The sequence below is a fragment of the Electrophorus electricus genome, chromosome 4 (genome assembly GCF_041902795.1).
Source record: "Electrophorus electricus isolate QZ-2024a chromosome 4, ASM4190279v1, whole genome shotgun sequence".
Classification (NCBI taxonomy): domain Eukaryota; kingdom Metazoa; phylum Chordata; class Actinopteri; order Gymnotiformes; family Gymnotidae; genus Electrophorus; species Electrophorus electricus.
In genome coordinates this window covers 13,914,352-13,937,941 of record NC_137500.1, presented here as the reverse complement: position 1 = coordinate 13,937,941, position 23,590 = coordinate 13,914,352, and the positions used below count along the sequence as shown (strand labels likewise).

At 39.7% G+C, this 23,590-nt stretch overlaps 1 protein-coding gene across 1 annotated transcript in view; it reads right to left on the bottom strand.

The window, feature by feature from the left end:
* Nucleotides 1-17,552, bottom strand: part of cacna2d1a (calcium channel, voltage-dependent, alpha 2/delta subunit 1a) — an 81,377-nt gene extending 63,825 nt beyond the window's left edge. Inside the window, exon 1 of the mRNA XM_081712536.1 lies at nt 17,157-17,552. Coding sequence (XP_081568662.1) covers nt 17,157-17,245 — 89 coding nt within the window. The 5' untranslated portion in view covers nt 17,246-17,552. The remainder of the gene's footprint in view (nt 1-17,156) is intronic.
* Nucleotides 17,553-23,590: the final 6,038 nt, after the last annotated feature.

Sequence of the window (23,590 nt, the reverse complement as noted above, 5' to 3'; positions counted from 1 at the left end):
TTAAATGTTCCTGTGCTGAACATAAAGGAACCTTTAAGTACTGTCAAGTTTCTCTTCTCTCACTTCTGGGATGTACAGTCAAACCTGTTGCCCTGACGTGCACTCCCTACAAAAGACAAGTAGGGAGCAACTTGGAACACACCGGACACCCCTCAGCACTCAGCCCACTTACTATTTTGAATTCTGAATGTGACTCTAAGACAGCAGCCTCAGTTCATCAAAGTCAAGGAGAGAGCACTGGATGGTAAAAGGAGTTGACAGGTGAGAATGGAAAGATAGGCATGGAAGCAAATCCATATTGTATCCACGCTGCTGTCACAGGCTGACTGCATTTCAAGTGACAAGAAAACCCAATCTTCCTCTGTCTCAACTGGAACGCGTATACGCTCAATAGAACGGACAGGTGCATAAGGGGAAGTTCGCTTGACACGGGAGCGTGTCTGGGTCTTGCTGAGTCGGTGTGGAGGGTGAAACTGGACTCATGCAGTGCTTTGGCATTTAAAAACGCTGTAAGCTGAGAGCCGTGAGGTGAATGTTGAACATGCGTGGGGATGTATATTTAGCCACTCGCCAGCCTCAGCTACAGATTGGTCCTGGCTCAGCACATTTCTGCATTGTGAAAATATTAGAGCAGTCTACTGTTTAAGACTGTATTACACACACACAGAAATCACACACACACATACACATACACACATACACACACACACGCACACACACACACACACACACACACACACACACACACACACATACACACACTCACACACACCAACCATCTGGCCAAAGTCCTATAAAGAGAGTGTGTGCCAGATGATGTTTTTCTTGCAGTGCAGATTCTTTTGTTTTAGACAAAAACATCAAAAATAAACACATGGCTGTAGAAAACATAAAATGTCAAATAGTCAGTGCAAAGTTACCAATGTCTCATTTTTACTGTGTGTTGAGCATTACTATAGTCATAGTCTGATTTTCCCATTGCTTGCTACATGTTCTTCTCAGTAAATGCTCACTTTACCAATTCCGAGTTATTCCTTAGAACACTACATCAACCAGAACAATCTGAGATCGGTCACTGTGCTTACGGGGCACATGCAAGAAATTCATATGGATCCTCAGTGAATATTGCAACATAAGGTAATAAGGTCTCATGTTTTCAAATAATGATAAAAAATAAAATAAAACAATAATGATGCTGTTCTGAGCAGTACTGAGGCATGACATATGATGACACTGCACCTAATCTAATTCTAATCTAATGTGGCTGCAAACAACCATGTGCATAATTTGGATTTCCTCCATATACATACTATAATTATTCTCCTTTATGTACTTTATAACAAAAGCAGCAGCCTGTTATGCCCTCAAGTAGCTACTAAACATAAAGTTCATTAACTGTTTGACCATTTCATTTGAAACTATTTTTTTTTGCAGTAATTTTGAGATTAAAATAAACTATACAGCTAGGAGTCAAAGCCTTTTCATACAGGGCTATACCATTTAGTGGACCATTATAGTAAATCCCAGTATAGTATTGTATTTTATGACATTATCAAGGCGATTCTATGCAAGTCTTCACTTGCAGCTTGTACTCAGATAAACAGTCTGACAAAAAGAAACTGGCCTTTCCCTGTAGAAAAACTTTCAATGATCTAAATGTCTTCAGTAACATATTCTGTTAAAAGGCATTATAAATAGTAGCTATATATTTCACTAAGAATACATTTTAAAGACTTTTTAAAGTTACTTTATTAGCACTTCATTAGTATTAGAGGTGGAGCCAGGTATAGTATTTAATTTTGCAAGCTAATGGAGTTCACGTTCCCATTTTAGCCCTGATTTGCCACAGTGTTAATTTAACTATTTTAAGGAAATTCAACCACTTGCACAACAGGTACCAAATGTTCGACTTATCATTTCAAAAGCACTATCATTTTGGCCAAAATGGATATGCATTTTTCAGCCTGAATGTGGCATTATTAAATAGAATTGTACTCTGTGAATACTGCATTTTCAAAAGGTTGCATGCACTGAATTATGATAATCCTTTTAGCATTCTGAATATGTTCCCAAGTTACTTATATTGAAATTATGCAGTTGTGGTCAAGTAAAAATGCCAGTTAAATGTACATAATTCTTACATTTCACTTGATAGTTTGAATTTTGTAATCTCCATAATGAAATGCTGCATGCACATGAGTATGAACTGACATAAAAAATATATATTTTATATGGCCCTTCAATGTAGTGTGTGAAATGTTTCATTGAGAAGCATAAACATGCACAGAATATGGAATATGGAGTTTATGAGACATGTTTGAACAACTGATTTTGATGGATTTCCCTCCATTTCTTTCCATTTACAAACCTAAACCATTTTAGTACTGCAGTCATAGAAGAGGAAGCGCATGAGGAGAAGGGCCGTTGAAGCAGGGGATGGAAAATGGAGATAACATCTTTCCCCAAAGGAAAGAAATGAAAGAAAGCGAAGCCCAAAACACTGTCGATTCATTGTTGTTAAACGAGAAATGGGAGATAAAAGAGAGAAAGATAGACAGATTTTATTTTCACCTGAGAGAGATGAGGTGAGTAAACACTGGTTGCATATTAAACTAAGCAATAGTAACAAACACCAGGACTAAACTGAGCGCAGGAGAGAGAGAGAGAGAGAGAGAGAGAGAGAGAGAGAGAGAGAGAGAGAGAGAGAGAGAGAGAGAGAGATGGCTGGATTGAGAAAAGAGAGAGACAGAGAAAGATGGATGAATGGATGGATGGATGGATGGATGGATGGATGGATGGATGGATGGATGGGTGGATGGAGAGAATACAAAAGGAGAAGGCTGGATTGATTGAAGTGAGATGTGAGGAGTCAGTGTGTCCCCTGTGCTTGCATGGGTGTGAGAGCTTCCGGTGTGGAGTCAGTCTCACTAGATCTGCTAAGCCCACGTGTGTCTCAAACAGACCCATTTTATACGACATACTGTTCCTATTTCAACTAGTCCACATCAAAGCAGTCTTCTGTCGTACTCCCTCTCTCTCTGTGTCTCCATTTCACTTCCCGAGAAAGCCTGAAGAGTCATTCTTGAGTTTCCTGCCACACCAAGTCTGCAGTAGTTTTACTCTAGCCCAATGCACAAGCTACAAGTGCATCTGATTCCTATGCAGGAAGCTTCAAACCACAAGGGAGACTTAAGTATGACTGACACAGACAACCACAGCAGAATCCCCATCTCTTTCCTTTCTATGGTAGTGAGAGAGGCTGCCTGTCCTGTAGAGGAACTCTGAAGTCCCAGGGGACCCTCATTATGGTAAAACGTGGAATCAGATAAGGATGGATGACCAGCTAATTAAATCCCTTTGAGACTAGGGGCATGTCATGGTGTGACACTTAACTGATCAGAGTCATTCCATAAAGTATCATATGACAAGAACCTTTTGGGAAGACTGACACATTAACTACTGAACTCTGGTCCTCCGTAAACTCCATATCAAATAGGATTGATGGCCATGAGGAAACTTCCTATTTTTTCATACGTCCACCTCCCAAAGTGACACTATAACCAAGTTGGAGTCGTCTCTGCAAACTCTTCGTGCAGTATTCAAATCGCGCGAAATGTGAATATTTTAAACAGCATGTGTCTATGTGGGATTCCAGGGAGGGCTGAGAGAGTTCACCTGACTGAATTCATCAGTCTGCTGCTACAAGAAGCTTACGTCAGCTGGAGCAGAAACTCACCCTGGAACATACACACAGGCCCCTTCTGGCAAACCTAAAAACAAGGAGCCCCCCACAACCCTTTGTAATTATTATGTCTCTCTATCAGACCTGTGAACTGGTTGTACAATCTACAAGAGAAACCTCACCCTTACTACATTGAGGGGAGACTTGAATTTTCCTGCTTTGACCAGTTCATTAGCCAAGAAGTTGGCTGAGTTCAACAAAGTTCAATGCCAGCTCCAGCATCACAGGAATCAGGCTCGAGATATGCTGCCCAGCAGAGCTGAGGGGTGCTTTGTACATTTGAGGACCAAGTGAGCACACAGGAGTTCATATACAAAGACCATAAGACATTCACTCTGGAAGCTAAAGGACATGAACAGCTACGTTTCTTCTTAAGATGATCATGGGTTATCCAGCATCGACTTACTAACGTGATATGAATTTTGTGGTTACATATACAACCACATTGTTTAAATAAATTTGCATTCAGATTCCAGAGTTTAAGATGCTTTCTTTATTGTGGTAGCTGCTATTATATTGTCATACTGTTAATGGCAGCTTGTTATTGGTGATAATTGTGCTCAGATAACATCAGCATAAGTCGTTTATCTTAACAAAATCAATGTAGAGTGGCTTGATTTGAGTCGGTATGGTCACCGTCTCCATGGTACCGTAGCTAGCAGTGGGTGTTTTTGTGCATTTGCAGAGCTGGAAGGGTGGGTTAGGAGTTGGGGAAGGAAATTGTTGATTTAAAAGGGGCAAGTTTTTAAAAGTATTTCCACAGTTGTCTTTTTCTTTTTGCACTTTTATTTATCTGTTGTTTGTAATTGCACTTTCCTCTAAATGGTGCTGTTTTCATATTCTATAAACAGAAATGAACCTATATATTTTTCTCACTAGGAGCACAAGGTGAGAACACTTCACTCCCATTCTTACACTGGCTACCAGTGTACTAAAGAGTTGACTTGAAGGTATTATTACTGGTCAATAAATCACTTCACGGTGTAGGACCAGCATATTTATTTGATATGCTGCAGAATTAACAGCCAAGCAGAACCGTTTTAGGTCATTAGGAACTAACCAGTTAGTCTTGCCGAGGGTAAAAACTAAGCATGGAGAGGCAGCATTTAGCTACTACATTTCTAAATGAAACCAGCTGTCGGAGGATGTCAGATAAGCTCCAACATTCGATGTTTTTCAACCAAAGTTAAAAATATCCCTATTTGGCCAGGCTTGTGGCTCTGGTTAAATATTGTTATGTCACTTCCTGTGCACTGTTATGTCACTTCCACTGTATGTTTAACTTTTAAGTCAAAAATGTTCATGTTTTGTTTTTATTTTAATTATTATTATTTTTATTTGTAATATTATTTCATTTATTTCATTGCAGTTGTGTCTGAAAGTTGCTATATAAATAATCTTGCCTTACCTAATGTCACGGAACGCTCGCCTCCCGCGAGGCACGTGCTTTGGCCAGCCATGTGCTGTAGGAGGACCTTCATTTGTAGCCATGCCTGCACACACCTGCACCTTGTTTGTCTGTGTATTTAAACCCAGGTCAGGGAATGCAGGGTCGTTGGCCATTGTTGCTGTAACGTGTTAATGTGGTGTGTTGTTGTTAATGATAATGTTAAATGTTATACTCATCATTGTTAGATGTATTTATCGTGTTCGTTTAATATCAATCGTTTCATGTTCGTGTCCTTTGTTTGTAACACGTGTGAGTGATTTGTGTCTTTGTGTTTGAATAAATGTACATCCCAGACATTGGAGTCTGTGCGTCCTGCCTTCACCCTGCAGCACTCGGGCCACCTCGCGTTACACCTAAATTAACCAATTATATGCAGTTAAATACTAAAATACCATATTCATACAGGAAACTCATCTAAATAAACTGGATCATAATAAACTTCATAATGGGTAAATGCTTCACAGTCCATTTAATACCTAATTTAGAGGGTCTGCAAGCTAACCATTTACTGCTTCTAGTGTTATAGCAGACCCAGGAAGAAGGTATATTGTGTCATTGAAAGAATTCGTTTAGCTGATATCTATGGCCCCAACTGGGACAATGAAAACTTGTATTGTGACATTTTTGTCAAACTTCCAGATCTGACCTTGTCACAAATTATTGGGGCAGATTTCTATTGATGGCTAAATCCAAACCTTGACAGACCGTCCACTAAACGTTTACACCATCTAAATCTGCCAGGGCCAATGAAACACTGATGAGTCACTTTGGATTACCTGATCGATGGCATCTTCACATAACATTTTTCCTTTTCCTCAAATGTTCACCATACATTTACTCACATATATTATTTCCCTATTTAGAGACTAGGGCTTTTATCACTGGTTCAAGATTATATGTACAATGGCATAGTCTTATCAGAGCATGCCCCCTCTGAAAAAGACAATAACACCATTATGCCTTAATATACGATTGCCATCAGACAATAGGTTTGTCAAGTTCCTATCTGAGTAAGTTGTCTTTTCAAAGTTTCGTTTTTCATTAGTTTTATTTCATTGTCTTTTTATACTTTTAAAGGAAACCACAGGGCAAATTATTTCCTGTACAAAGCATGAAAAGGATAATCCCTGAGCTCACTCACCAGATTTCGTGTGTTATGAATTCTGCCAAGCCCACTAGGTTTGCCACACACAGATTCTCCCACTCCAGGGAGACTCCCCGAGCAAGATGATCACCTTCTCCTGAATACTAATGTGTGAAACCTGTTCCTTTCTAATTAATCACTCTCTGTCCTCTTATATAGATTCCCCCATCCTTGACTTCTTTGTGAAGTACTGCCATCATAGTATGCAAACTGAGTGTATTCTTCTCCTGTCTGCTTACGCCTCACTCCTAGCTCTTCGGTACACTCTGGACTCTGCCTACTGGTTCTGACCCTGGATTTGTCTGACTACTATCTGCTTAGTGATCTCCTGGTTACTAACACTAACCCTGCGTTATTCTCTTAGAACTATTCCTACATACCTAATCGGAATTGTGAAACTTATAAAGCCTTCCAAACTTGAATCCAAATGTACCTGTGCCCTAGCGAACATTGCATTGCATTTTGTTAAAACTTTCTACATCCTCTGGCCTTTATACAAAGTACACACAAGTCTTCAAGCAGAGTTTGTTCTTTACTGCACAAACTATGTTGAAGAAATATTTTTTTAAATGAAGGTCCACCCAGTGTGAACATGGTGATGAAAAAATTGCATATTTCTTTGTACATTTCTGAAAATTGCTAAAAGCTTGGCTTTTTAAAAAATAAATTGGTTTTTTTTTTGCACAATTAAGGTGCCTATCCTGAACAAAGGTCATTTTATTAAATTGAATTGAACATATGCCATCTTAATGTAATTTATACCTCTGCAACACATGATTATCCAGAAATCATTGTATCAATAGACACTCAGAGGACTTTTGACTATATGTGGATACCGTGTCTATGTTCTGGAAAAGTTTAACTTCCCACAGAAGTTCATAGTTTGGGTAAAACTCCTCTATTGTGACACACAAGCATCAGACAGCTCTAATAATATCAATTCTGACTATTTTCCCTCCCTGCTGAGCCCTTTGCTGTCACTGTTGAGGTCCAGTGATAACAAGAGAGGAATATTTAGGTACAAACAGAGATCTTTTATTTTCCAAGTTCTTTTGGTCTTTTGGTTAGTTGCACATGGTTTAACCTCCTGTACTCCTCTCCTAAAGCATCAGTTATCATAAATAAGATCACAAAGTGATCTTGTGCATCGAGAGGCACAAGCCAGCATTAAGTCCTCTTATGTTTACACTCACAATTACCTCTAAAGCCAAAGGCTATTCCATCATTTTGGGAAATGTGTAGTCGAAGAAAAGGTTTCTTTATTTGCAGATGATTTTGTTGCTTTACATTTCAGACCCATTGTCATTTATGACTGACGTTTTTCAATAATGACATACTTTCCATATCTTTTCAGATTACAAATTAAATCTTTTAAAGAGTGAATGTTTAAACGATTTACTATGAATAGCCCTGACCATTCTCTTCCATTCAATAGTATAAAATCTGGTTTTAGATACTTAGGCATTAACATCACATGCACTTTGAAAGACCTCTATGTAAAAACTATGCTCTTCTTTTAACCAAACTCGAATCTGACCTTCATAATTGGGGTACCCTACTTTTAACTTTAACTGCAGAGTTTGTTTGTTTGTTTTTTCATCTGTGAAAAATTAACATTTCCGCAAAGAATGTTACATGCTTTAGTTACCTTCCAATTTTCTCTCCTAAAATTACATTAAAAAGGAATGTTTTGAATTTTCTTTTTCTCTGTCACCTTTTACCATTCGGCCATGTGGGCACAGGCCCCAGCGTGCTGATGGACAGCACGCTGTGTCAAATGTAACCACCCAGTTAATCAGCATGGAGTAGACTGGAAATCAGATTGCATCAACTCACTTGTCTAACTTGTCTGAACCTGAAGAGGTGAAAGGTTGTTAGGGGTATCCTCAACTCTGCTGTATTTAAATAGAGGCTAATTAGTTGATTTCACAGTTCATGAATTTGCAATGTAAGGTAGCTTATGATTTGCTATAGTCAATTACTGTTATCTATGATGGAAAAGATAACACCAAATAAAGTGTGATTCCTAAATGGTAGTTAGGGGACAGTATACAAAACTTTTAGAGGTTATTTTATGGAGTGCTAAATAAATGTTGAACTGAAGCAGAAGTTTGAAAATAATCATATACTTCCTGCTAATACATGTTGAGGGAAGACAGCTACTGTGCAGGGGCTTTAAAATGAATGCACTGCTAAGGCTTTTGTGTGTGTTACAATGCCTTCCCATCTTCTCATAGAAATCTTTTTTAAGCAGATTGACATGTTAACTACAAGATTTATTTGGGGTGGAAGGTGTCTAGGATCTGTAGAGAAGTCCTCTAGAGATGAAAATAGAGGCCTGCCACTGCTTCCACTTATTTTATGTCTTCTGTTGAATATTGGCCAAATAATTCACAAAAAATTACTTATCGGATCCAGACTCCAGATAGCGAAGTGTGGTGTGAAGCAGAATCCAGATCTTTTTCATTTTTAATTCTTTGCAAGAATTACTCCTTTTTTTGCCAGTTAAATCAGACCCAACTTGCTCAAATTAGTAAAATAAAAAGGAATAACCAAATGTAGCAACTTGGATATAGACAGTATCTTTGCCAACTTCAACGACTTGTGCACTAAAATAGTTATCAGCAATCAGACTTGTGCTGGTACATTGAAACTCAGCACTTTGCTCAAACCTTCAGTACAACATTCCCTGACCTCCCAATGACCTGACATCTCCAATACAAGTCACAGGTGAAGCAGACGTTTTAAACCAGGCTCTTCATTATTAGAAAACAACAACAGCAGCAAAAAAAAAAAAACTAACAAAATCCAACAAACCAAGAATGAGAACAGAGAAACAGACCCCCAGCAGCTTTCTCCTGAACAAACCAACCACCAAGAGAAGCTGAAACAAGAGGAGAGATGGCAGAGTGAAAGCACTGCGTAGATCTAGCATGAAGCACAGATTGACCGTGGAGAATGCGTTAAATAGGTGACTGCAAATGGGAGCATGTGCATGGTGTCAGTGGTAACAGGTGCGTAGAATCAGTACTCTGGAGAAAGTGAACGGTATCTTTGTGGTTGGGCAGTGTGTGTATGTGACACTGGTGTCAAGTGTGTGCAGGATTCTTGGATTTGTAGGGTTCCCTAGAGTGGCATGGCATGACAAACCCCATAGATTATCTTTTACGAATGCCACATGGCTCTGGAAGATTTGCTTCGAATGCCTACTCATTACTTACATCTAGAAATTGCATTGCTAAATATAGGATAAAGGCTAGCTGGGAAAAGAAGCATTCTGAGGATGAATGGAACAGCATCCTACAGAGAATAAATGACAGCACCTCCTGCTCCATTGCTTTTAATACCATTTCAAGTTCTTCATCTAAGCAGGGCCAAGATTTCTTCATTCTATCCTCTTGTGGCTTGACAATTGGGCCAAGTGCTGAAATAGCCATATTTGAAAATCTTACTCATAGGTAACAAAAGATAATTGCTTTCACATCATTGCTAGCATGCAGATTATTTTAAGTTGGGAATCACCCAGTGCACCCAGAGTAGCATCTATGATTTATTATTATCTTAGTGTTTTTTTATTTATATATTTTCCTAACTCTTATTGTCTTATTTGCCCTCTTACACCTATTTAAGGCATTTACTATGACTACCAGGGGCAAAAGAAGAAAGGAGGTGCAACAAGAGAAGAAAAGGCTAAGGGGGAGATTGCATTTAAAGTAGTCCAGGATAAATTCAAGCATCTGTTTTTATATTACAAACAAGATTGAAAACCTTCTTGAAAAGAATCAGCCTTCTTTGCTGGTCTCAATCCAACAGGACTTCACCCAGTGGTGTCTGATAACCTTTGCTGCCATTATCTCTAGCTGCAAGGGTGAACTCAGTCAAAATGAATAATCTCCTTAAACTGTCCTGCCTATTTCCGTCACTACCTTTCTTCATCCCTGAAGCCTTTTTCTGGAAGTGAGATACTTTAATTTTGGATATGATTTGGAATAAAATTCTTTCCAGAATACACAAAACCCTATTACACCAACCAAGATGACTAAACATGCAGTTCTATTACCGGGCAATCAACCTACATGCTTTGCAGTACTGGACGTGTTCCAATACTCTTCAGCTCCTCCCAGAATGGTTACAATTAGAATCCTTCTCATACCAGCCCTCCTTTGTTATTTTACAGACCCCTCTGGACCGAAAGATCCCAAACGACATCAACAATATTATTAAGACGTCAATAAAAAATTGCAAACAATTTAGAAGACACTTTAATTTTGAGGCTCAACCCCTTTCTCAACCCCTTACTTCCCCATACTTAGTAGAAAGGTTCTCAATCCTTCAAGTAAACAGTTTTGCCAACATGGTGAACTCCCAATACATGCCAACCCAGAACCCATATCATCTGATGTCTCCTTATAACCATTAGCTTTGCCCAAGAAAATGATATCTCAGCTGTACCACCTAATTAGTTTAATTCAAGCTACATCTTTAACAGACCTCAAATATCAGTGGGCGAGGGATCTGGATGTGTAACGCACTGAGGAAGACTGGCAGCAAATATTGCATTGATTTCAGTCATCCCCCATCTGTGCCAAGCATGGCATAATTCAATAGAAATGGTTTCTACTGCAGTTAGGTCAGACTTAATAAAGTCTACCCAGAAACGATCAAATACACGATGCTGTCGGGATCCTACTTCCCTAGTGCACGTTTTGGTCATGTCCAGCGTAATCCTAACCCTCTTTATGCCAGTCTTTGATATTACAAGATCTGTGCTCTCAATTCCAAAACACTGTTCTGATCTGGGAGCATTTGTAGGTTTACTAGTAAGGCTAGGGTGGAATCGTTCTCCTCTCCCTACCCATTCTGTAGAGCTCAGGGATGTTCTTTGATATATTACCCTGGAGCAGATTCATTGCACTCTAAAATTTGAACTCGACAGCCTTTTTTTGGCTTTATCGAAAAGCCTTCATTAACAGTTATTTTTTAAATGAATAATTCCTTTTTTTAATTTATGGCTCTGAACCCCACCACACCCAACTCTGAACCTAACCACTCCCATCGCATTGTTCAATTGTTTATGATTGATTTATTTATTCATTCATTTAATTTACGGTTTGTTTGTTTTTTTGTTCGTTTAATTATATTGGTTTATTTCTAGATTTTTGTGGGGGGTTTACATAAAAAAAAACCAAAACAAAACAAACAAAAAAAAAAAAACCTTTGATAGTAACATACCAGTATAGAACAAAAGAACAATGGATAACTGCTATAATTACCCAGAGAGTTCAGGAATGGGGCATCATGCATAGCCGTTCTAACCGCCCAGTCCAGGAGAACAGTAACTGTTTCCTCAAATAGAGCCTGCCAGTCAGAGACAGGGCGCTGGCGTCTGACCCCGGGCTGACGGCATGTCCCTTCGCTTTTCTTTTTGTCTCATTCTCTCCCTTTGTCTGTCAGTCTCTCCCTCTCTCTCCTGCAAAGCCAACATCCCACCCGACGCACCGCCCAGACCGCTTCTCTTCTCATGCGCCTCACTGGGCTTTTTCCATTATCAGTGCCAGCAGAGCAACAGACCACTGCATGTACAATGTAACTAAATCTTCTGCTCTGCTTGAGAGGTCACTGTGGTCACAGATGTTATGTAAAACATATTTCACAGATATTTTGCACCATGTCAAAATTTACAGATCACATTTTAATATGATTGAACCTCTTATGCAACGATGAATATATTATACATGATTATAACAGGTAATTTGTAACCATTTAATAAAAAGTATAAATCAAAAACATAGTAGTGGATTACAAAATAGAAAAAAAATAGAAAACAGCATTTTGTTGTTGTATAAAGTGAAGTCAATCATTGTGGCATCTGATGTTTTGTGTAGGCCCGTCCACTATACTCTACATCTGCCCTTCATAGTCTATGAACAGCTGAAGGCCTCATTAATGTTGAGGGCGAACCACTGACACTCCCACCGAGGCTAACAGGCCCCCTAAGGTAAACTTCACACTGCCTGTTGCTATAGGGACCTCATAACCACTCAGCCTCAAAGATAACATCCAGACATAGACACAAAGTTACACACACACACGCACACATAATTGCTGTGCTGAATACAGCAACCAGCGCACATAAATATATTCTCTCTTTGACATATTTTCATCCTGTTCAGTTCTGCTTGCATTAGAGCCAAACCCGATTCTGTGCAAACTTGTACATCTTAGATGGTGGCACGTCTTACATCAGTCTGGAGGTGGGAATGTCACCAGCACTCCTGATACATGACTGAGCAGATCACTCAGAGGATCACTCAGGCCTCCCTCTAGGACTACATCAGCTTCTGGTGCTTTTTTCATGGATCCTGAAAGATCTTTCAAAACAAAGTGAAGGGAATGGGCAAAAACACAGTTTCTCTTCAGAAAAGTGGATCTTTGCTCACCGCTCCCTCAAATCTCAGATCCCTTCTAATAGATGTAATTCAGCCTACTAACATGCTCTTAGAGGTGGATAAGAGTGACATGAAGGCACACGAAGGCTGATGCAGTGGCTTAATTGAGTCTCTGGGAGATAAGTAATAAGAGGCAATACAGATGAGCCGAACTTTAATAACCAACCTGACACAAGAGAGAAAAGATAAATGCCCTCTCCCTCTCTCTCTCTCTCTCTCTCTCTCTCTCTCTCTATCTCTCTCTCTGCCTCTTTCTCACTGGTCCTCTCTCTCTCTCTCTCTCTCTCTCTCTCTCTCTCTCCGAGGGTATCATTTGCGAGAGGAGGATAGGGACAGACGAAGCGGCAGCAGCCTATTATGCAGCATGGTCAGGCACAGAGTAATTATAGGTTCAAAACTGCAATGAATGAGCTTTATTACTGCTTATTATGGGATAAACAGTATTGATGCCCCTCCTACTAGACTCCTCTCAAAAAATAACTCCTTATATCTCTTATGCCACGCCAGCACCTTACCCCTCTCCCCACCTACTAGTCACTCCACCCCTACTAGACTCCACCCCACCCCATAATTTGCCTGAGTGGGACATTCTGCAGTGGGAGATCCCTTGAGTGGCTCCCCGGAGTGGATCTCCCACTACAGAATGTCCCAGTTTGGTTAAAAATAGACAAATTGGCCTTATAAATATCAATGGTTATAAATAGACAAAAATGCCCAATTAGCAGCATTCCAGCCACTGGAGCAGTGGGGGAAAGTGGGTGAGCGAAGTGAAAGTGACTATTGACTTTGTGACACACCGTGGCTATGACTCTGCAATGATAAGGTCACAGTACAGTCGTAGGAGTTACTTAACATCAGCAAAATAAGGATGTATTTTTCTCCAGTTTAATTCAGTTCACTCAGAATAAGCACTGAAATTGTATGAATAATCTGTGTACAAATGTATGCATGAATTGAAGCTATGAACTGAATTTCACTTCATTCACTTAATTCCATTTGAAATGACATGAAATGGAATGAAGCCCAACTCTACCACACAGACCAGGATGAAAATATTTACTAGAGACCAAATGTTGATGAACAAAAGCCTTTTGATGTGAAAGAAAATAAAATTAACCAATTATGGATGGCAAACTCAGCGTTAGACTCAGATGGAGACATTTTAGTTTCATTTAATTACTAGCCAGTTATCACTTATACTTTCAAATACATTTGTCAAAACTATTAGCTTTTTACAGGGCATTTTACGATATTTTGTTGGCTCAATAAATGAAATCACCAAAGTGGATTCTCCAGTGAAAAACGTTCTGTTCCCATCAAAACCTACATCAAAAGTTCCACTAAGTTATTTGGCCAGTGTGACACTGTCTTCACTAATTCTGCTGCTTAACTCTATTTACCCCAAGATTCTAAATCTTGTCATTACCCCTTGCTCAGGCATGCTAACTTCTAAATCATTTGCATTTCAGATGGCAAGACATTCCAGCATTAGACAAGAAGGGATAGGCACTAGAAAGGGGAAAGCATATCTATTTAGCTGATTGAATATGAAATCTAATCAGGCTACGAGGTGTAGGGAAAGTCAGCAAGGGCCAGGACAGAAGTGTTACTGACATGAGGCTGAGAACGGCGTGCGCGCCAGCTGCCTGCTGCTGTTTCTTTCCTTCCTGGTTCCTTCCAGTGTCTGCAACGGCAGCCAACGGGCCCGCACAGACGCACATGCAACCCCATGCCAAATCACGAAGGAATTTCATGAGTACAACAAGACTTTCAAAGATGCTTTTCACCTTGGATGCTGCTAATCATCCACATATCAGCGCAGCGAGTGATTCGAGGCGGGAGAGTGTGGGAAAAGAGTGAAAAATAAAATCTGAGAGAGAAAGAGAGAGAGAGTAGATGTGCTGACAGAACATCTGAAGCAGACACACCCTGGCATATGGAGGTGAGAGACTGGGCTCACTGATGGCGCCGACAGAGAGGGAAAGAGGTTTTATTTAAAAAGAAAAGAAAGGTAAAGAGGACAGAGAAGAATGTGGACAACCCAACAGTGCTAAAGGGAGAGAGATGCAGTGGCATATATTCTCATGATCTCAAATCCATAACAACTGGCTTCACTCAGCTCTTAGGAAAAGTAATGAACAGTTGAATTTAAGGCTAGAGTCAGGTTTCATATTCATATCTTCCATTAAGACTTAATTGTTCTTTGTAATTTGTGCAAGATTTTGGTGAGATCACGCTGGATATTCCATCACCAAAGCAAGGGTAGAAATCACACTCCAACACAAACAGGATATGGACACTAACTGGTTAAGATATAAATATACTGGATCTTCAAAGGTTGTCAGCAAAAATCAGTCACTCAAAATCAGGCAGAGCCAAGAGGAAGGATGCAGATGCATTGTGGGTAGGAACACAGCCAGTCCAAAAGCTAAAATGGAAGAGAGTTGTTTAGAAATTCAGTAGTTTTCTTCAGAGTTAAGCGTCTCTATCAGCTGGGGATGATGCCCTTTATTATGTCCTTGTCAAAGCACAAAGCCAAGCCCTAAGGAATAAGTCTGCAGGATCATTTGGCGGGTTGGAGTGCTTTTTTTTTTTTTTTTTTTTTTTTTTGTCATTAGCTGAATCTGGTCCAGCTCCGCCTACAGCCTTAATTTGGCCTGTGTAATACTTTATGTTTGGCCTTACAGAGCAGATGTTAGATCAATTTGCTATGCCCAAACCTTAATCTTAAACCAATAGAAGTGATGCTGCAAACATGTCAGTGTAAGCAAACTACTTCTACCAGCAGTGCCACAGGGATGAGTGCTGCAGTTTGCTGTCCTTTTTCAATGAGCATTATTGAAGCACTGGGCCATTCATTAAGCACTAAAGGACTAAAATGAAAAATGGGCCAAAAAGGTTTCTACACAGCAAGCCAGAATCCACAGATGAAAAATGAATGACTGAATCAATATCCAAACAAGTCACTTCGGTGACAAAGTACTGAAACATTACACTCAAGGTGGATTGATGTAAGAAGAAATCTTCTGCTTTAATTGTGGCAGCCTTATCTTTAATCTAACTATAATATTTGAATCTTTAATCTCAGTTTATTCTGATCTATTTATGCTATTTTAGTTATGTCACTTTACTCAATCTATTTATGTCATACGGTCTAAAACAGAAAGGTTTCTAGACCTGGATGTAGTGATAACCAAAGTTAAATGAAGAACTGCTTTTAGTTTAATTAACCCAGCACAACTCTAAGACGTCTGAAGTAATAAAAATATAACATCTATTTGCTCTGTTGCAAATACTTTCATGGCATTGGTTAAGGAAAAATGCTAAGCACTTTGATTAAATAACTAAGAAATGGGTAATTAACTCCTGATAACGTCTACATGATCTTAAATAACCTTAAATAATATTATCTTAAATAAAAGAGAGAGAACACAGAATGGCATCTTGTTTGTGCGTCGCATTTTGCGATGAAAGAAAAGCGTTATGAATGAGGTTTTTAATGAGGCTATTGGTTTGTCGTTATAATCATTAATAAAACAAATGCACGAGGTACGAGAAGCTTTGCGTTTTGAAGGTTGTCATCCCGCTGTTGGTGTACAAATCAGGTTGAATCAGTTTAATGTCTCTGCGCACAATTTCTAAGTGCGGAGAGAATAGACTAGCGCCAGATAGCAACGATCTAAATATAATGTACAGGGGAAACACGTCACGCCGCTTGACAGCCACCTGCAGCCTCATGTCATTGACGCACTGAGCATGTTGAAGTAAATTCGGCTGTTTGGATAACGGCACGGCTTCATTCTCTCGCCTCCAAAGTATTAAAAAAACCCTGCGACGTCCTAAAGTACTCTAAAGGTACGATGAAGTTGAATCAACGTAGGATAAGCACGAACGTGGACTGCATGTGAACTATGCGAGATTTCTCAGGTTCTCAAATAGTATATCTCAACGTTGTAGTTGATTACTTACATTCAAAGAAAAAAAAACAACTTTAAGGCTAGAAGTCATTTTAGAAAGCAAAGCTCGCACATGTCCATAACTAAAATAACAACGTTCATGTAAATGCAGTAAACCATTTTCCGTGACAAAACTTTACTATAAAGTGATATCGATATTTGTGGCTTGCCAAGCTCAGCAACACACAGAGGAGCAACTTGTGGTTGGCAGATGCCCAGAGTGGAATCACACGCAGCATATCACCAGCCAGCTGCTACAATTCCATGCCACTTCCGTCTACGTTTAGTAAACTTACCCAGTTTCCGTTTAGATGATGATGATAATAATAATACCAATAATGATGATGATGATAACAACAACAACAACAACAATAATAATACTTTTCTTAAACTCACATTATCATTGGTTACTTACTGCTGTGAATCCGGAAACTGTACAGAATAGACACAGCTCATCAAAGAAAGGACCACGAATGTGACGGTGGGGAATTTGTGCATATCCATGGCTTTGAATAAGCGATCTTCTCCGATCCACGACAGATCACTACCCGTAAAACAGTCCAAATCTAATCCTTCTCCTAAAGAAGCCCACCCACCGCCATCAGAGGTAGTTTGGAAACAAACAGATGTTTTGACCCTCCCCGCGAGTTTTTTTTTTTTTTTTTCCCTTCTGTTTTGCTACTAGTGAATGCGATCCTAAACTGTCACTCCAAAGACTGTCAGAAGGGGGATGCTACATAAAGCGCTCGTACATCTCTGGCGTTAGCAACCTGTCTCGGACTATGCGCTCCGCGGTTGATCGGTTTCATAGACCCCCCACCCCCATCTGTGAGCGATCATCACCACGCATTGCTCGCCATACAAGGCACGCCGAGACCACACACCCTCCCACCGCATTCCCGGGGCTTGATTCAGCCCTATCGTGGACACGCAAAAAAAAAATTTTTTTAAACCCGTTTATCTACCTTATTAGACTGACGCGTGAAGTCTGCGGATCGGTGCGATAGCTCATTTTAAAAGTAGGTTCTAATTAAATATATTTGTGTTACTAAGACACACAATAAACCAGGTAGTATGTTATTTATCAAGAGTCCTTCTTAGTTAGGTTTTAGGATTTAGCCTTTGACTATATACTAATGTGTCAGTGGGGTCTAATCCTAATTCAGTCTTCAAACCTCCTAATCCTTAATGTTGGTTCTAATTGTTGCACCCAGTGGTTTGCATGCTGTAGGCAGGCACCTCAGATATTTCATGCCTCAATGTCTTAAAATCACATGTTATAGTGGACCAAAAAAAGTGTGTTGTTTTTTTGTTTTGTTTTTTTTTTTACCTTTTTTTACACAGGAAAAGAACCTTCACTCCATGGTGTTCTTTCTGCCATTAGCTAAAGTTTGAGCATGTCTCCAGGCCACTAAAAACAGGGCCAGCCGTTACATGTTTCCTGGGAAATTCTGTCCTCCCTGGCTGTGACTGTAAAATAAGATCAAACTACAGGAATTCATCAGAAAAAAAAGTCATTTTTTTTCCCCAAACCACATTAATTTTGGAAAAGTAATACTCTGGTTTGACATTAACAAAATGGTCACATATTTATAGCAACAAGTCTGAGATCTTGGACTGGTTGGACACTGTAATGAGACTTTTATTGCCATCTGTGCCCCTTGAGAAAATTCTGAAACACGGGGTTCATGTTTGTTGCTGGGGGTGGAGGGGTTGACCTTTTTACTGCTACCAGTGCACAAAAAGCCAAAAAAAAAAAAAAAACGATTATCACATATATGACAATTATGGCAATATCATGTTCAGTGGCATCACAACAGGAAATTGTCATGTCCATACACAATTGTGTACAAAAGTGTAATAAAGGATAAAATTGTGGAGGATATAGTGTTTTCCATTGTTCTGATTTCTATGTAATTAAGGATGTGCTGCGTTTGCAGACCTCGTTGGCTGGCGAGCCAAGTGCACTCCTCTTGCCTTAGTTTCTATTTCACGTGAGAATTGTGTGTATGCTGAGCAAATAAGCAGGATTCTTTACACTCAGCAAATAGGAGAATTGCGAGCAGGATATATTAGTAGAGGTGATCTCTCTCTCTCTCTCTCTCTCTCTCTCTCTCTCTTTCTCTCTCTGTGTGTGTGAGTGTGTGTGTGTGTGTGTGTGTGTGTGTGTGAGAGAGAGAGAGAGAGAGAGAGACCCCTAAGTGAAGTGGCTAAAATGCAAAAGCAGACTAACACACTGCCCTGAGTAAGACCTTTGCTTGTGTCCACACTGTGCATGTCCAGCAGGGCTCACGGCTTGTTTGTCCAGGTACACTCCTGTCCCCAGGTGAGGTGCCCATATGGGCATGGGACAGACATCTCCTCAGAGCATGCAGAGGTGATGAATAACACCATGAGATAATTACTGCAGGCTATACTCTGTGTCATCTGAAATTCTGTTTCCAGTCACCTGATCATTTGTTTGTCTTCACATTGGCATGTCACAAAAGCATATGAAAGGTAAAGGGAAAGCAATTACTTTGCATATTTCAGGTGGATTTTATGGAATGAATGACATTATATGGTATCAGCACCTGACGCATACATGCCTTCTGCTTAAAAAGTGAGGTATGTGTCACATCCAAACAGTTTAGGTACCGTTCAATGTTTTGAGTAGGTATGAAGGACCAATGTTTGCTGCAACAATGATCTGAATGGGTAAAAAGCACATCAACTATGTTAGGAGCACATAAGACTACTTTCTTGTCAAAACTGCCTTAAAAAGATACCAACGGATAGGTTGCCTTTCTGCTATAGACCAACTGCTAATACCTCTGTTAGAAAATGGTACAAAAAAATACATTGTGCAGAGTTTCCCAAGCATTTGCAGTATCTCAGTGTTTGCAATATCCTGTATCCCAGTCAGCCAAGAGACTCAAAAGACGTCAAGTTGTTGGCCTTGTTTTTGCTGCCTGATCTCAGCGGCAGGGGTGGGCGTGGCTTTTTACGCACCTACCGCCTGGGGATTTGCCGCCGTAGCCTGGCAACACCACACCGGCTCCTTACGACCGTGCGGGCCTCGCGTGTGGCGGAACGGGGGAAGAGCTAGCGGGAGGGCAAACAAATGCTGCTTTCCCCTATGGCAGGGGGAACCATCCTTCCTTTCTTTCTCCGCACAAAGCAACGCGGAGCGAGACCAAGCGCCGGCGAACCAAGAGACCAAGCGGCGTTCTCGAATTACACCACGTCGGCTCGTCTGAGCTGGCAGCTGTGCAGACGGAGGTGGGGTGCGTTTTTTCCTGGCCTCAGTACCGGAGACGGTGACATGGATCCCTCAGACGTGCATGGGCCTCGGTGGGGGAGGGGAGCTGGTGTTCGGATCATTAACCGATGGCTTAGTGGGCTGGCTGGTGCAGGGGGGTTAGGCTAGGTATTGTGTTTATGTCATGTTTTTTATAATAATCAAATCTAGCGCTAGTATATCTTATAATTAGCGCTAGACACACCCAGTGACCCAGTGAACCTCCTTATACTTTCGCCCCTGTGTTTCAGTCTCAGATTTAAGAGTCTGTTCTGACAGTAACAGTACAATATATGGACAATGAGTACATCTACTGAAATGTGTAACGTGCATTTACGGTGCTCTGTGTTAACTCAGCAGGCCTTCTGCTGCCCTGGAGGTGTTGTGTCTGCAACTCCTGTTCTAGGGTTGTCGTCAGCTCCTCACGCCAAACATCTCCCCTACTGCCTCACAAAACCCAACATTGGAGACATACTTCCGGTTTACTTCGGGATTTAGCCAGCTAATTCTAAAATCTAACTACCAATCCCAATGACAGTAACCAAAATAAAAACACTATGGATTAACCTCTTTAAAATGCTGTGGCTCATTAAAATGTATTTGCAGAGTATGTATTCTTGATCTGGGGTGGATCTCCCCAGGTGTTTCAGTCACAAAAAAACAAAAGCTGGAAACTACAAAGCTGTGAGAGAAATGTGTGTTCTGCAGCCTTTGTTCTTTGTGTTATATAAGCTTCTATGCCTTCTTTATGAGACCATGTCTGATTTATATAGATTATTAAAATCATAGTCTAAAGCAACTTGAATCTCGTAGGTTAAGGCAAGATGCAAAAACAAATCTCACTTACACAGGAAAATTCATTATTATGCATTGCACTATTATTTTATCAAAGACCCAGAGAGTAAACTCTGAAAACAGGATTAAAATAACATATAAAATTGATAGACTTACAATTTATAGATAAATCTATTTATATTTAAAGGAAATTAAATATTTATATTTAAAGGAAATTACATATTTAAAGGACAAGTGACACTGCTCCCATATTGACTGACTAATTTAGTACTTATAGTAGGGTATTGTTTATGTTGTTTAACAAACTAGCACTTATCAGTGTTTAAGATAGACCTTATGTATTTTGTAATTCTAGGTTTCAGCATTGATCCCTGTATTCTACAGTATTCTAGTTCATTGGTATGTTGGACTCTAACCTACTGTACTGTACTACAACGTACAGTAGTATGTACTGTACTATGACTTACAAAGCACTTTGTAAGTCGCTCTGGATAAGCGCATCTGCTAAATTTCATAAATGTAAATGTAAATGTAATCTAAATCAAACAAACTGTAGACACATGAAAAACAATTCCTGCAATTTCCAGCAGCATGTACATGAAATTCACTGGAAAGGTAAAAACATTTCAATAAGGAGGATATAGCAGATAGCAGCAGATCTTGCAGGCTCACCTAATAATGTACAAATTGACAAGACTCATAATTATGTAACCTGCTGTTAAAAAACATTGTTAAAACAGACAGGATATATTCTGTTATGCACCACAACTCAGCTTGTGTTATTGCAACATCTCATCAGTCTGCATGGCTGAAAATGAAAGATAACCCCACCCCCCGCCCCCGAAAAAAGGCCTTGTGGAAAAAATATGGACTGTGGCTTTTTTCCCACAAAGTCTGCCAAGTAAGTTTACTCAATAATTCACCCTGAGAAATTTTTCGAGTGCAACTGGGAACTTTTACAATTTAATCGGAACACTCTTGGTAACAGCTTAGGCGTTTATTTAACATGGTGAGAGAAAAGCCTATACCTGTAGCCAAGGTATCTCAGAGGTCAGTGGCACCAGTTAACCCTAATTCCAGCATAGGAAATGGTACCCTTCAGTTCAGAATGATTGTGAATCAAAGAATATAGAGAACATAGAGTCTTACTGACATCTTCATGTTTTTCTTGCCAGTTCAATTCATCTGAAACTTAGCTTATGACTAAGTTGTGTTAAATCGTAGAATACACATGAGCTCCATGAACTAATAACTGATGAGGTGTTGTTAAACAACTTGGAGTCTTACTACTAATCACAGTGTGTGTCTTTGCATGTGCTGGGTTAGCATAGCTTGCCAGAGCAAACCATGTGTGTAAAATACTTTGGTAGCACAATAGTTTAAACAGTAAGAGTCTCACATTTACGTGGTAAATTTCTCATGAAAGTCATCTTTCATGCTGAGATTCTATGCGGCCACAATGGAAACCTTTCTCATCATCCTAGATCAAAGAAAGGGTGATGTAAACATAAGATATATTCTCATTGACAAAGTGAATTGACATGAAAGAAGAGCTGTACAGGGAGTCTGCGCACTCACAGGAGATGTTTTGATGGGGCTCATCAGAATAAACAGACCATTTCAGAAAGGTTGCAAGTAAGCAAGTATCCCCACACTTTAAAACAACTCAGAACTGTAACACAACAGACTCAACCCAGATGCTCACAGATAAAAATAGGTTAGATTTATTCAGAGAGGGATGATTTAAAGCTATTGTTATTAAACAGAAACAGGTCAAGATCCAGAGAACACACAAACAAAGCATGAATGGGATAAGCACAGGGGTAACCAAGATATCAGTTCAAAGAATACAAAACGAGAGAAGGATCGAGCAGAGTCAATAACCAGGAGTCAAAATAGTTCAGTAAAGGGAGAAATAAATGCAGGAAATGCTCAGTACAGGTGGAAACATTCAATAATCAGGGGAGGAGGATCAAAGGAGCTGGATACGATTGGTGGAACTGGATGGAGTGACAGATGGGCTGTTGACAGTTGGATTAGGGGAAACGTAGTCAGAGGCAGGGAGCGTGACAGGAACAAAGCAGTGTAGAATAGAGCTTTATCTCACCAAAGTCCCTTCATGCACAGGGCAAGTCAGTTTGAACTCTTTGCATCATTCACAGTTTATGACAGATGCACTTGTCTGGAGCAGGTTACAGAAATAACTGTAGGCAAGTTAGGCCAGAGTGTAAATCCCAGTGTAAATATATACATAGTGTTCAAATGCCTTGCCTAAAAATAATGAGCTATTTATCTGGGAACTACATGATTCCTTATTTGCAAAAGACACCTTATAGCAAACACACGAAGCACACACGTTTGATAATAAAACATCAATGCAAAAAGAATAAATAAATCTATAATTCACTATAACTTATTCACTATATAATAAGTCAAAATATAACATCATCATATTTCTCTGGAATATATATGCACACATTATGTTAACAATATGTGCTTCATGCATTACGAAATGTTTCGGGCATTATGAGCTTAGGTTTTCGGATCTAGATGCAGACAGTTTTCGGCTCAAAAAGGGTAGCACAAAAAAGGATAAAGAACACTAACCCAAAAATCTAACAAAAAACTTATAATAATAATAATGTTATTATTATTATTATTATTTACTTTATAGTTACTTTAGGTTGTCATCTAAAATGTATCTCATTTTTAGCAAGTTGGCACTTCACTACCCACAATGCTCTGTGTGTAAAACTGTATAATTTTGGCTAAAA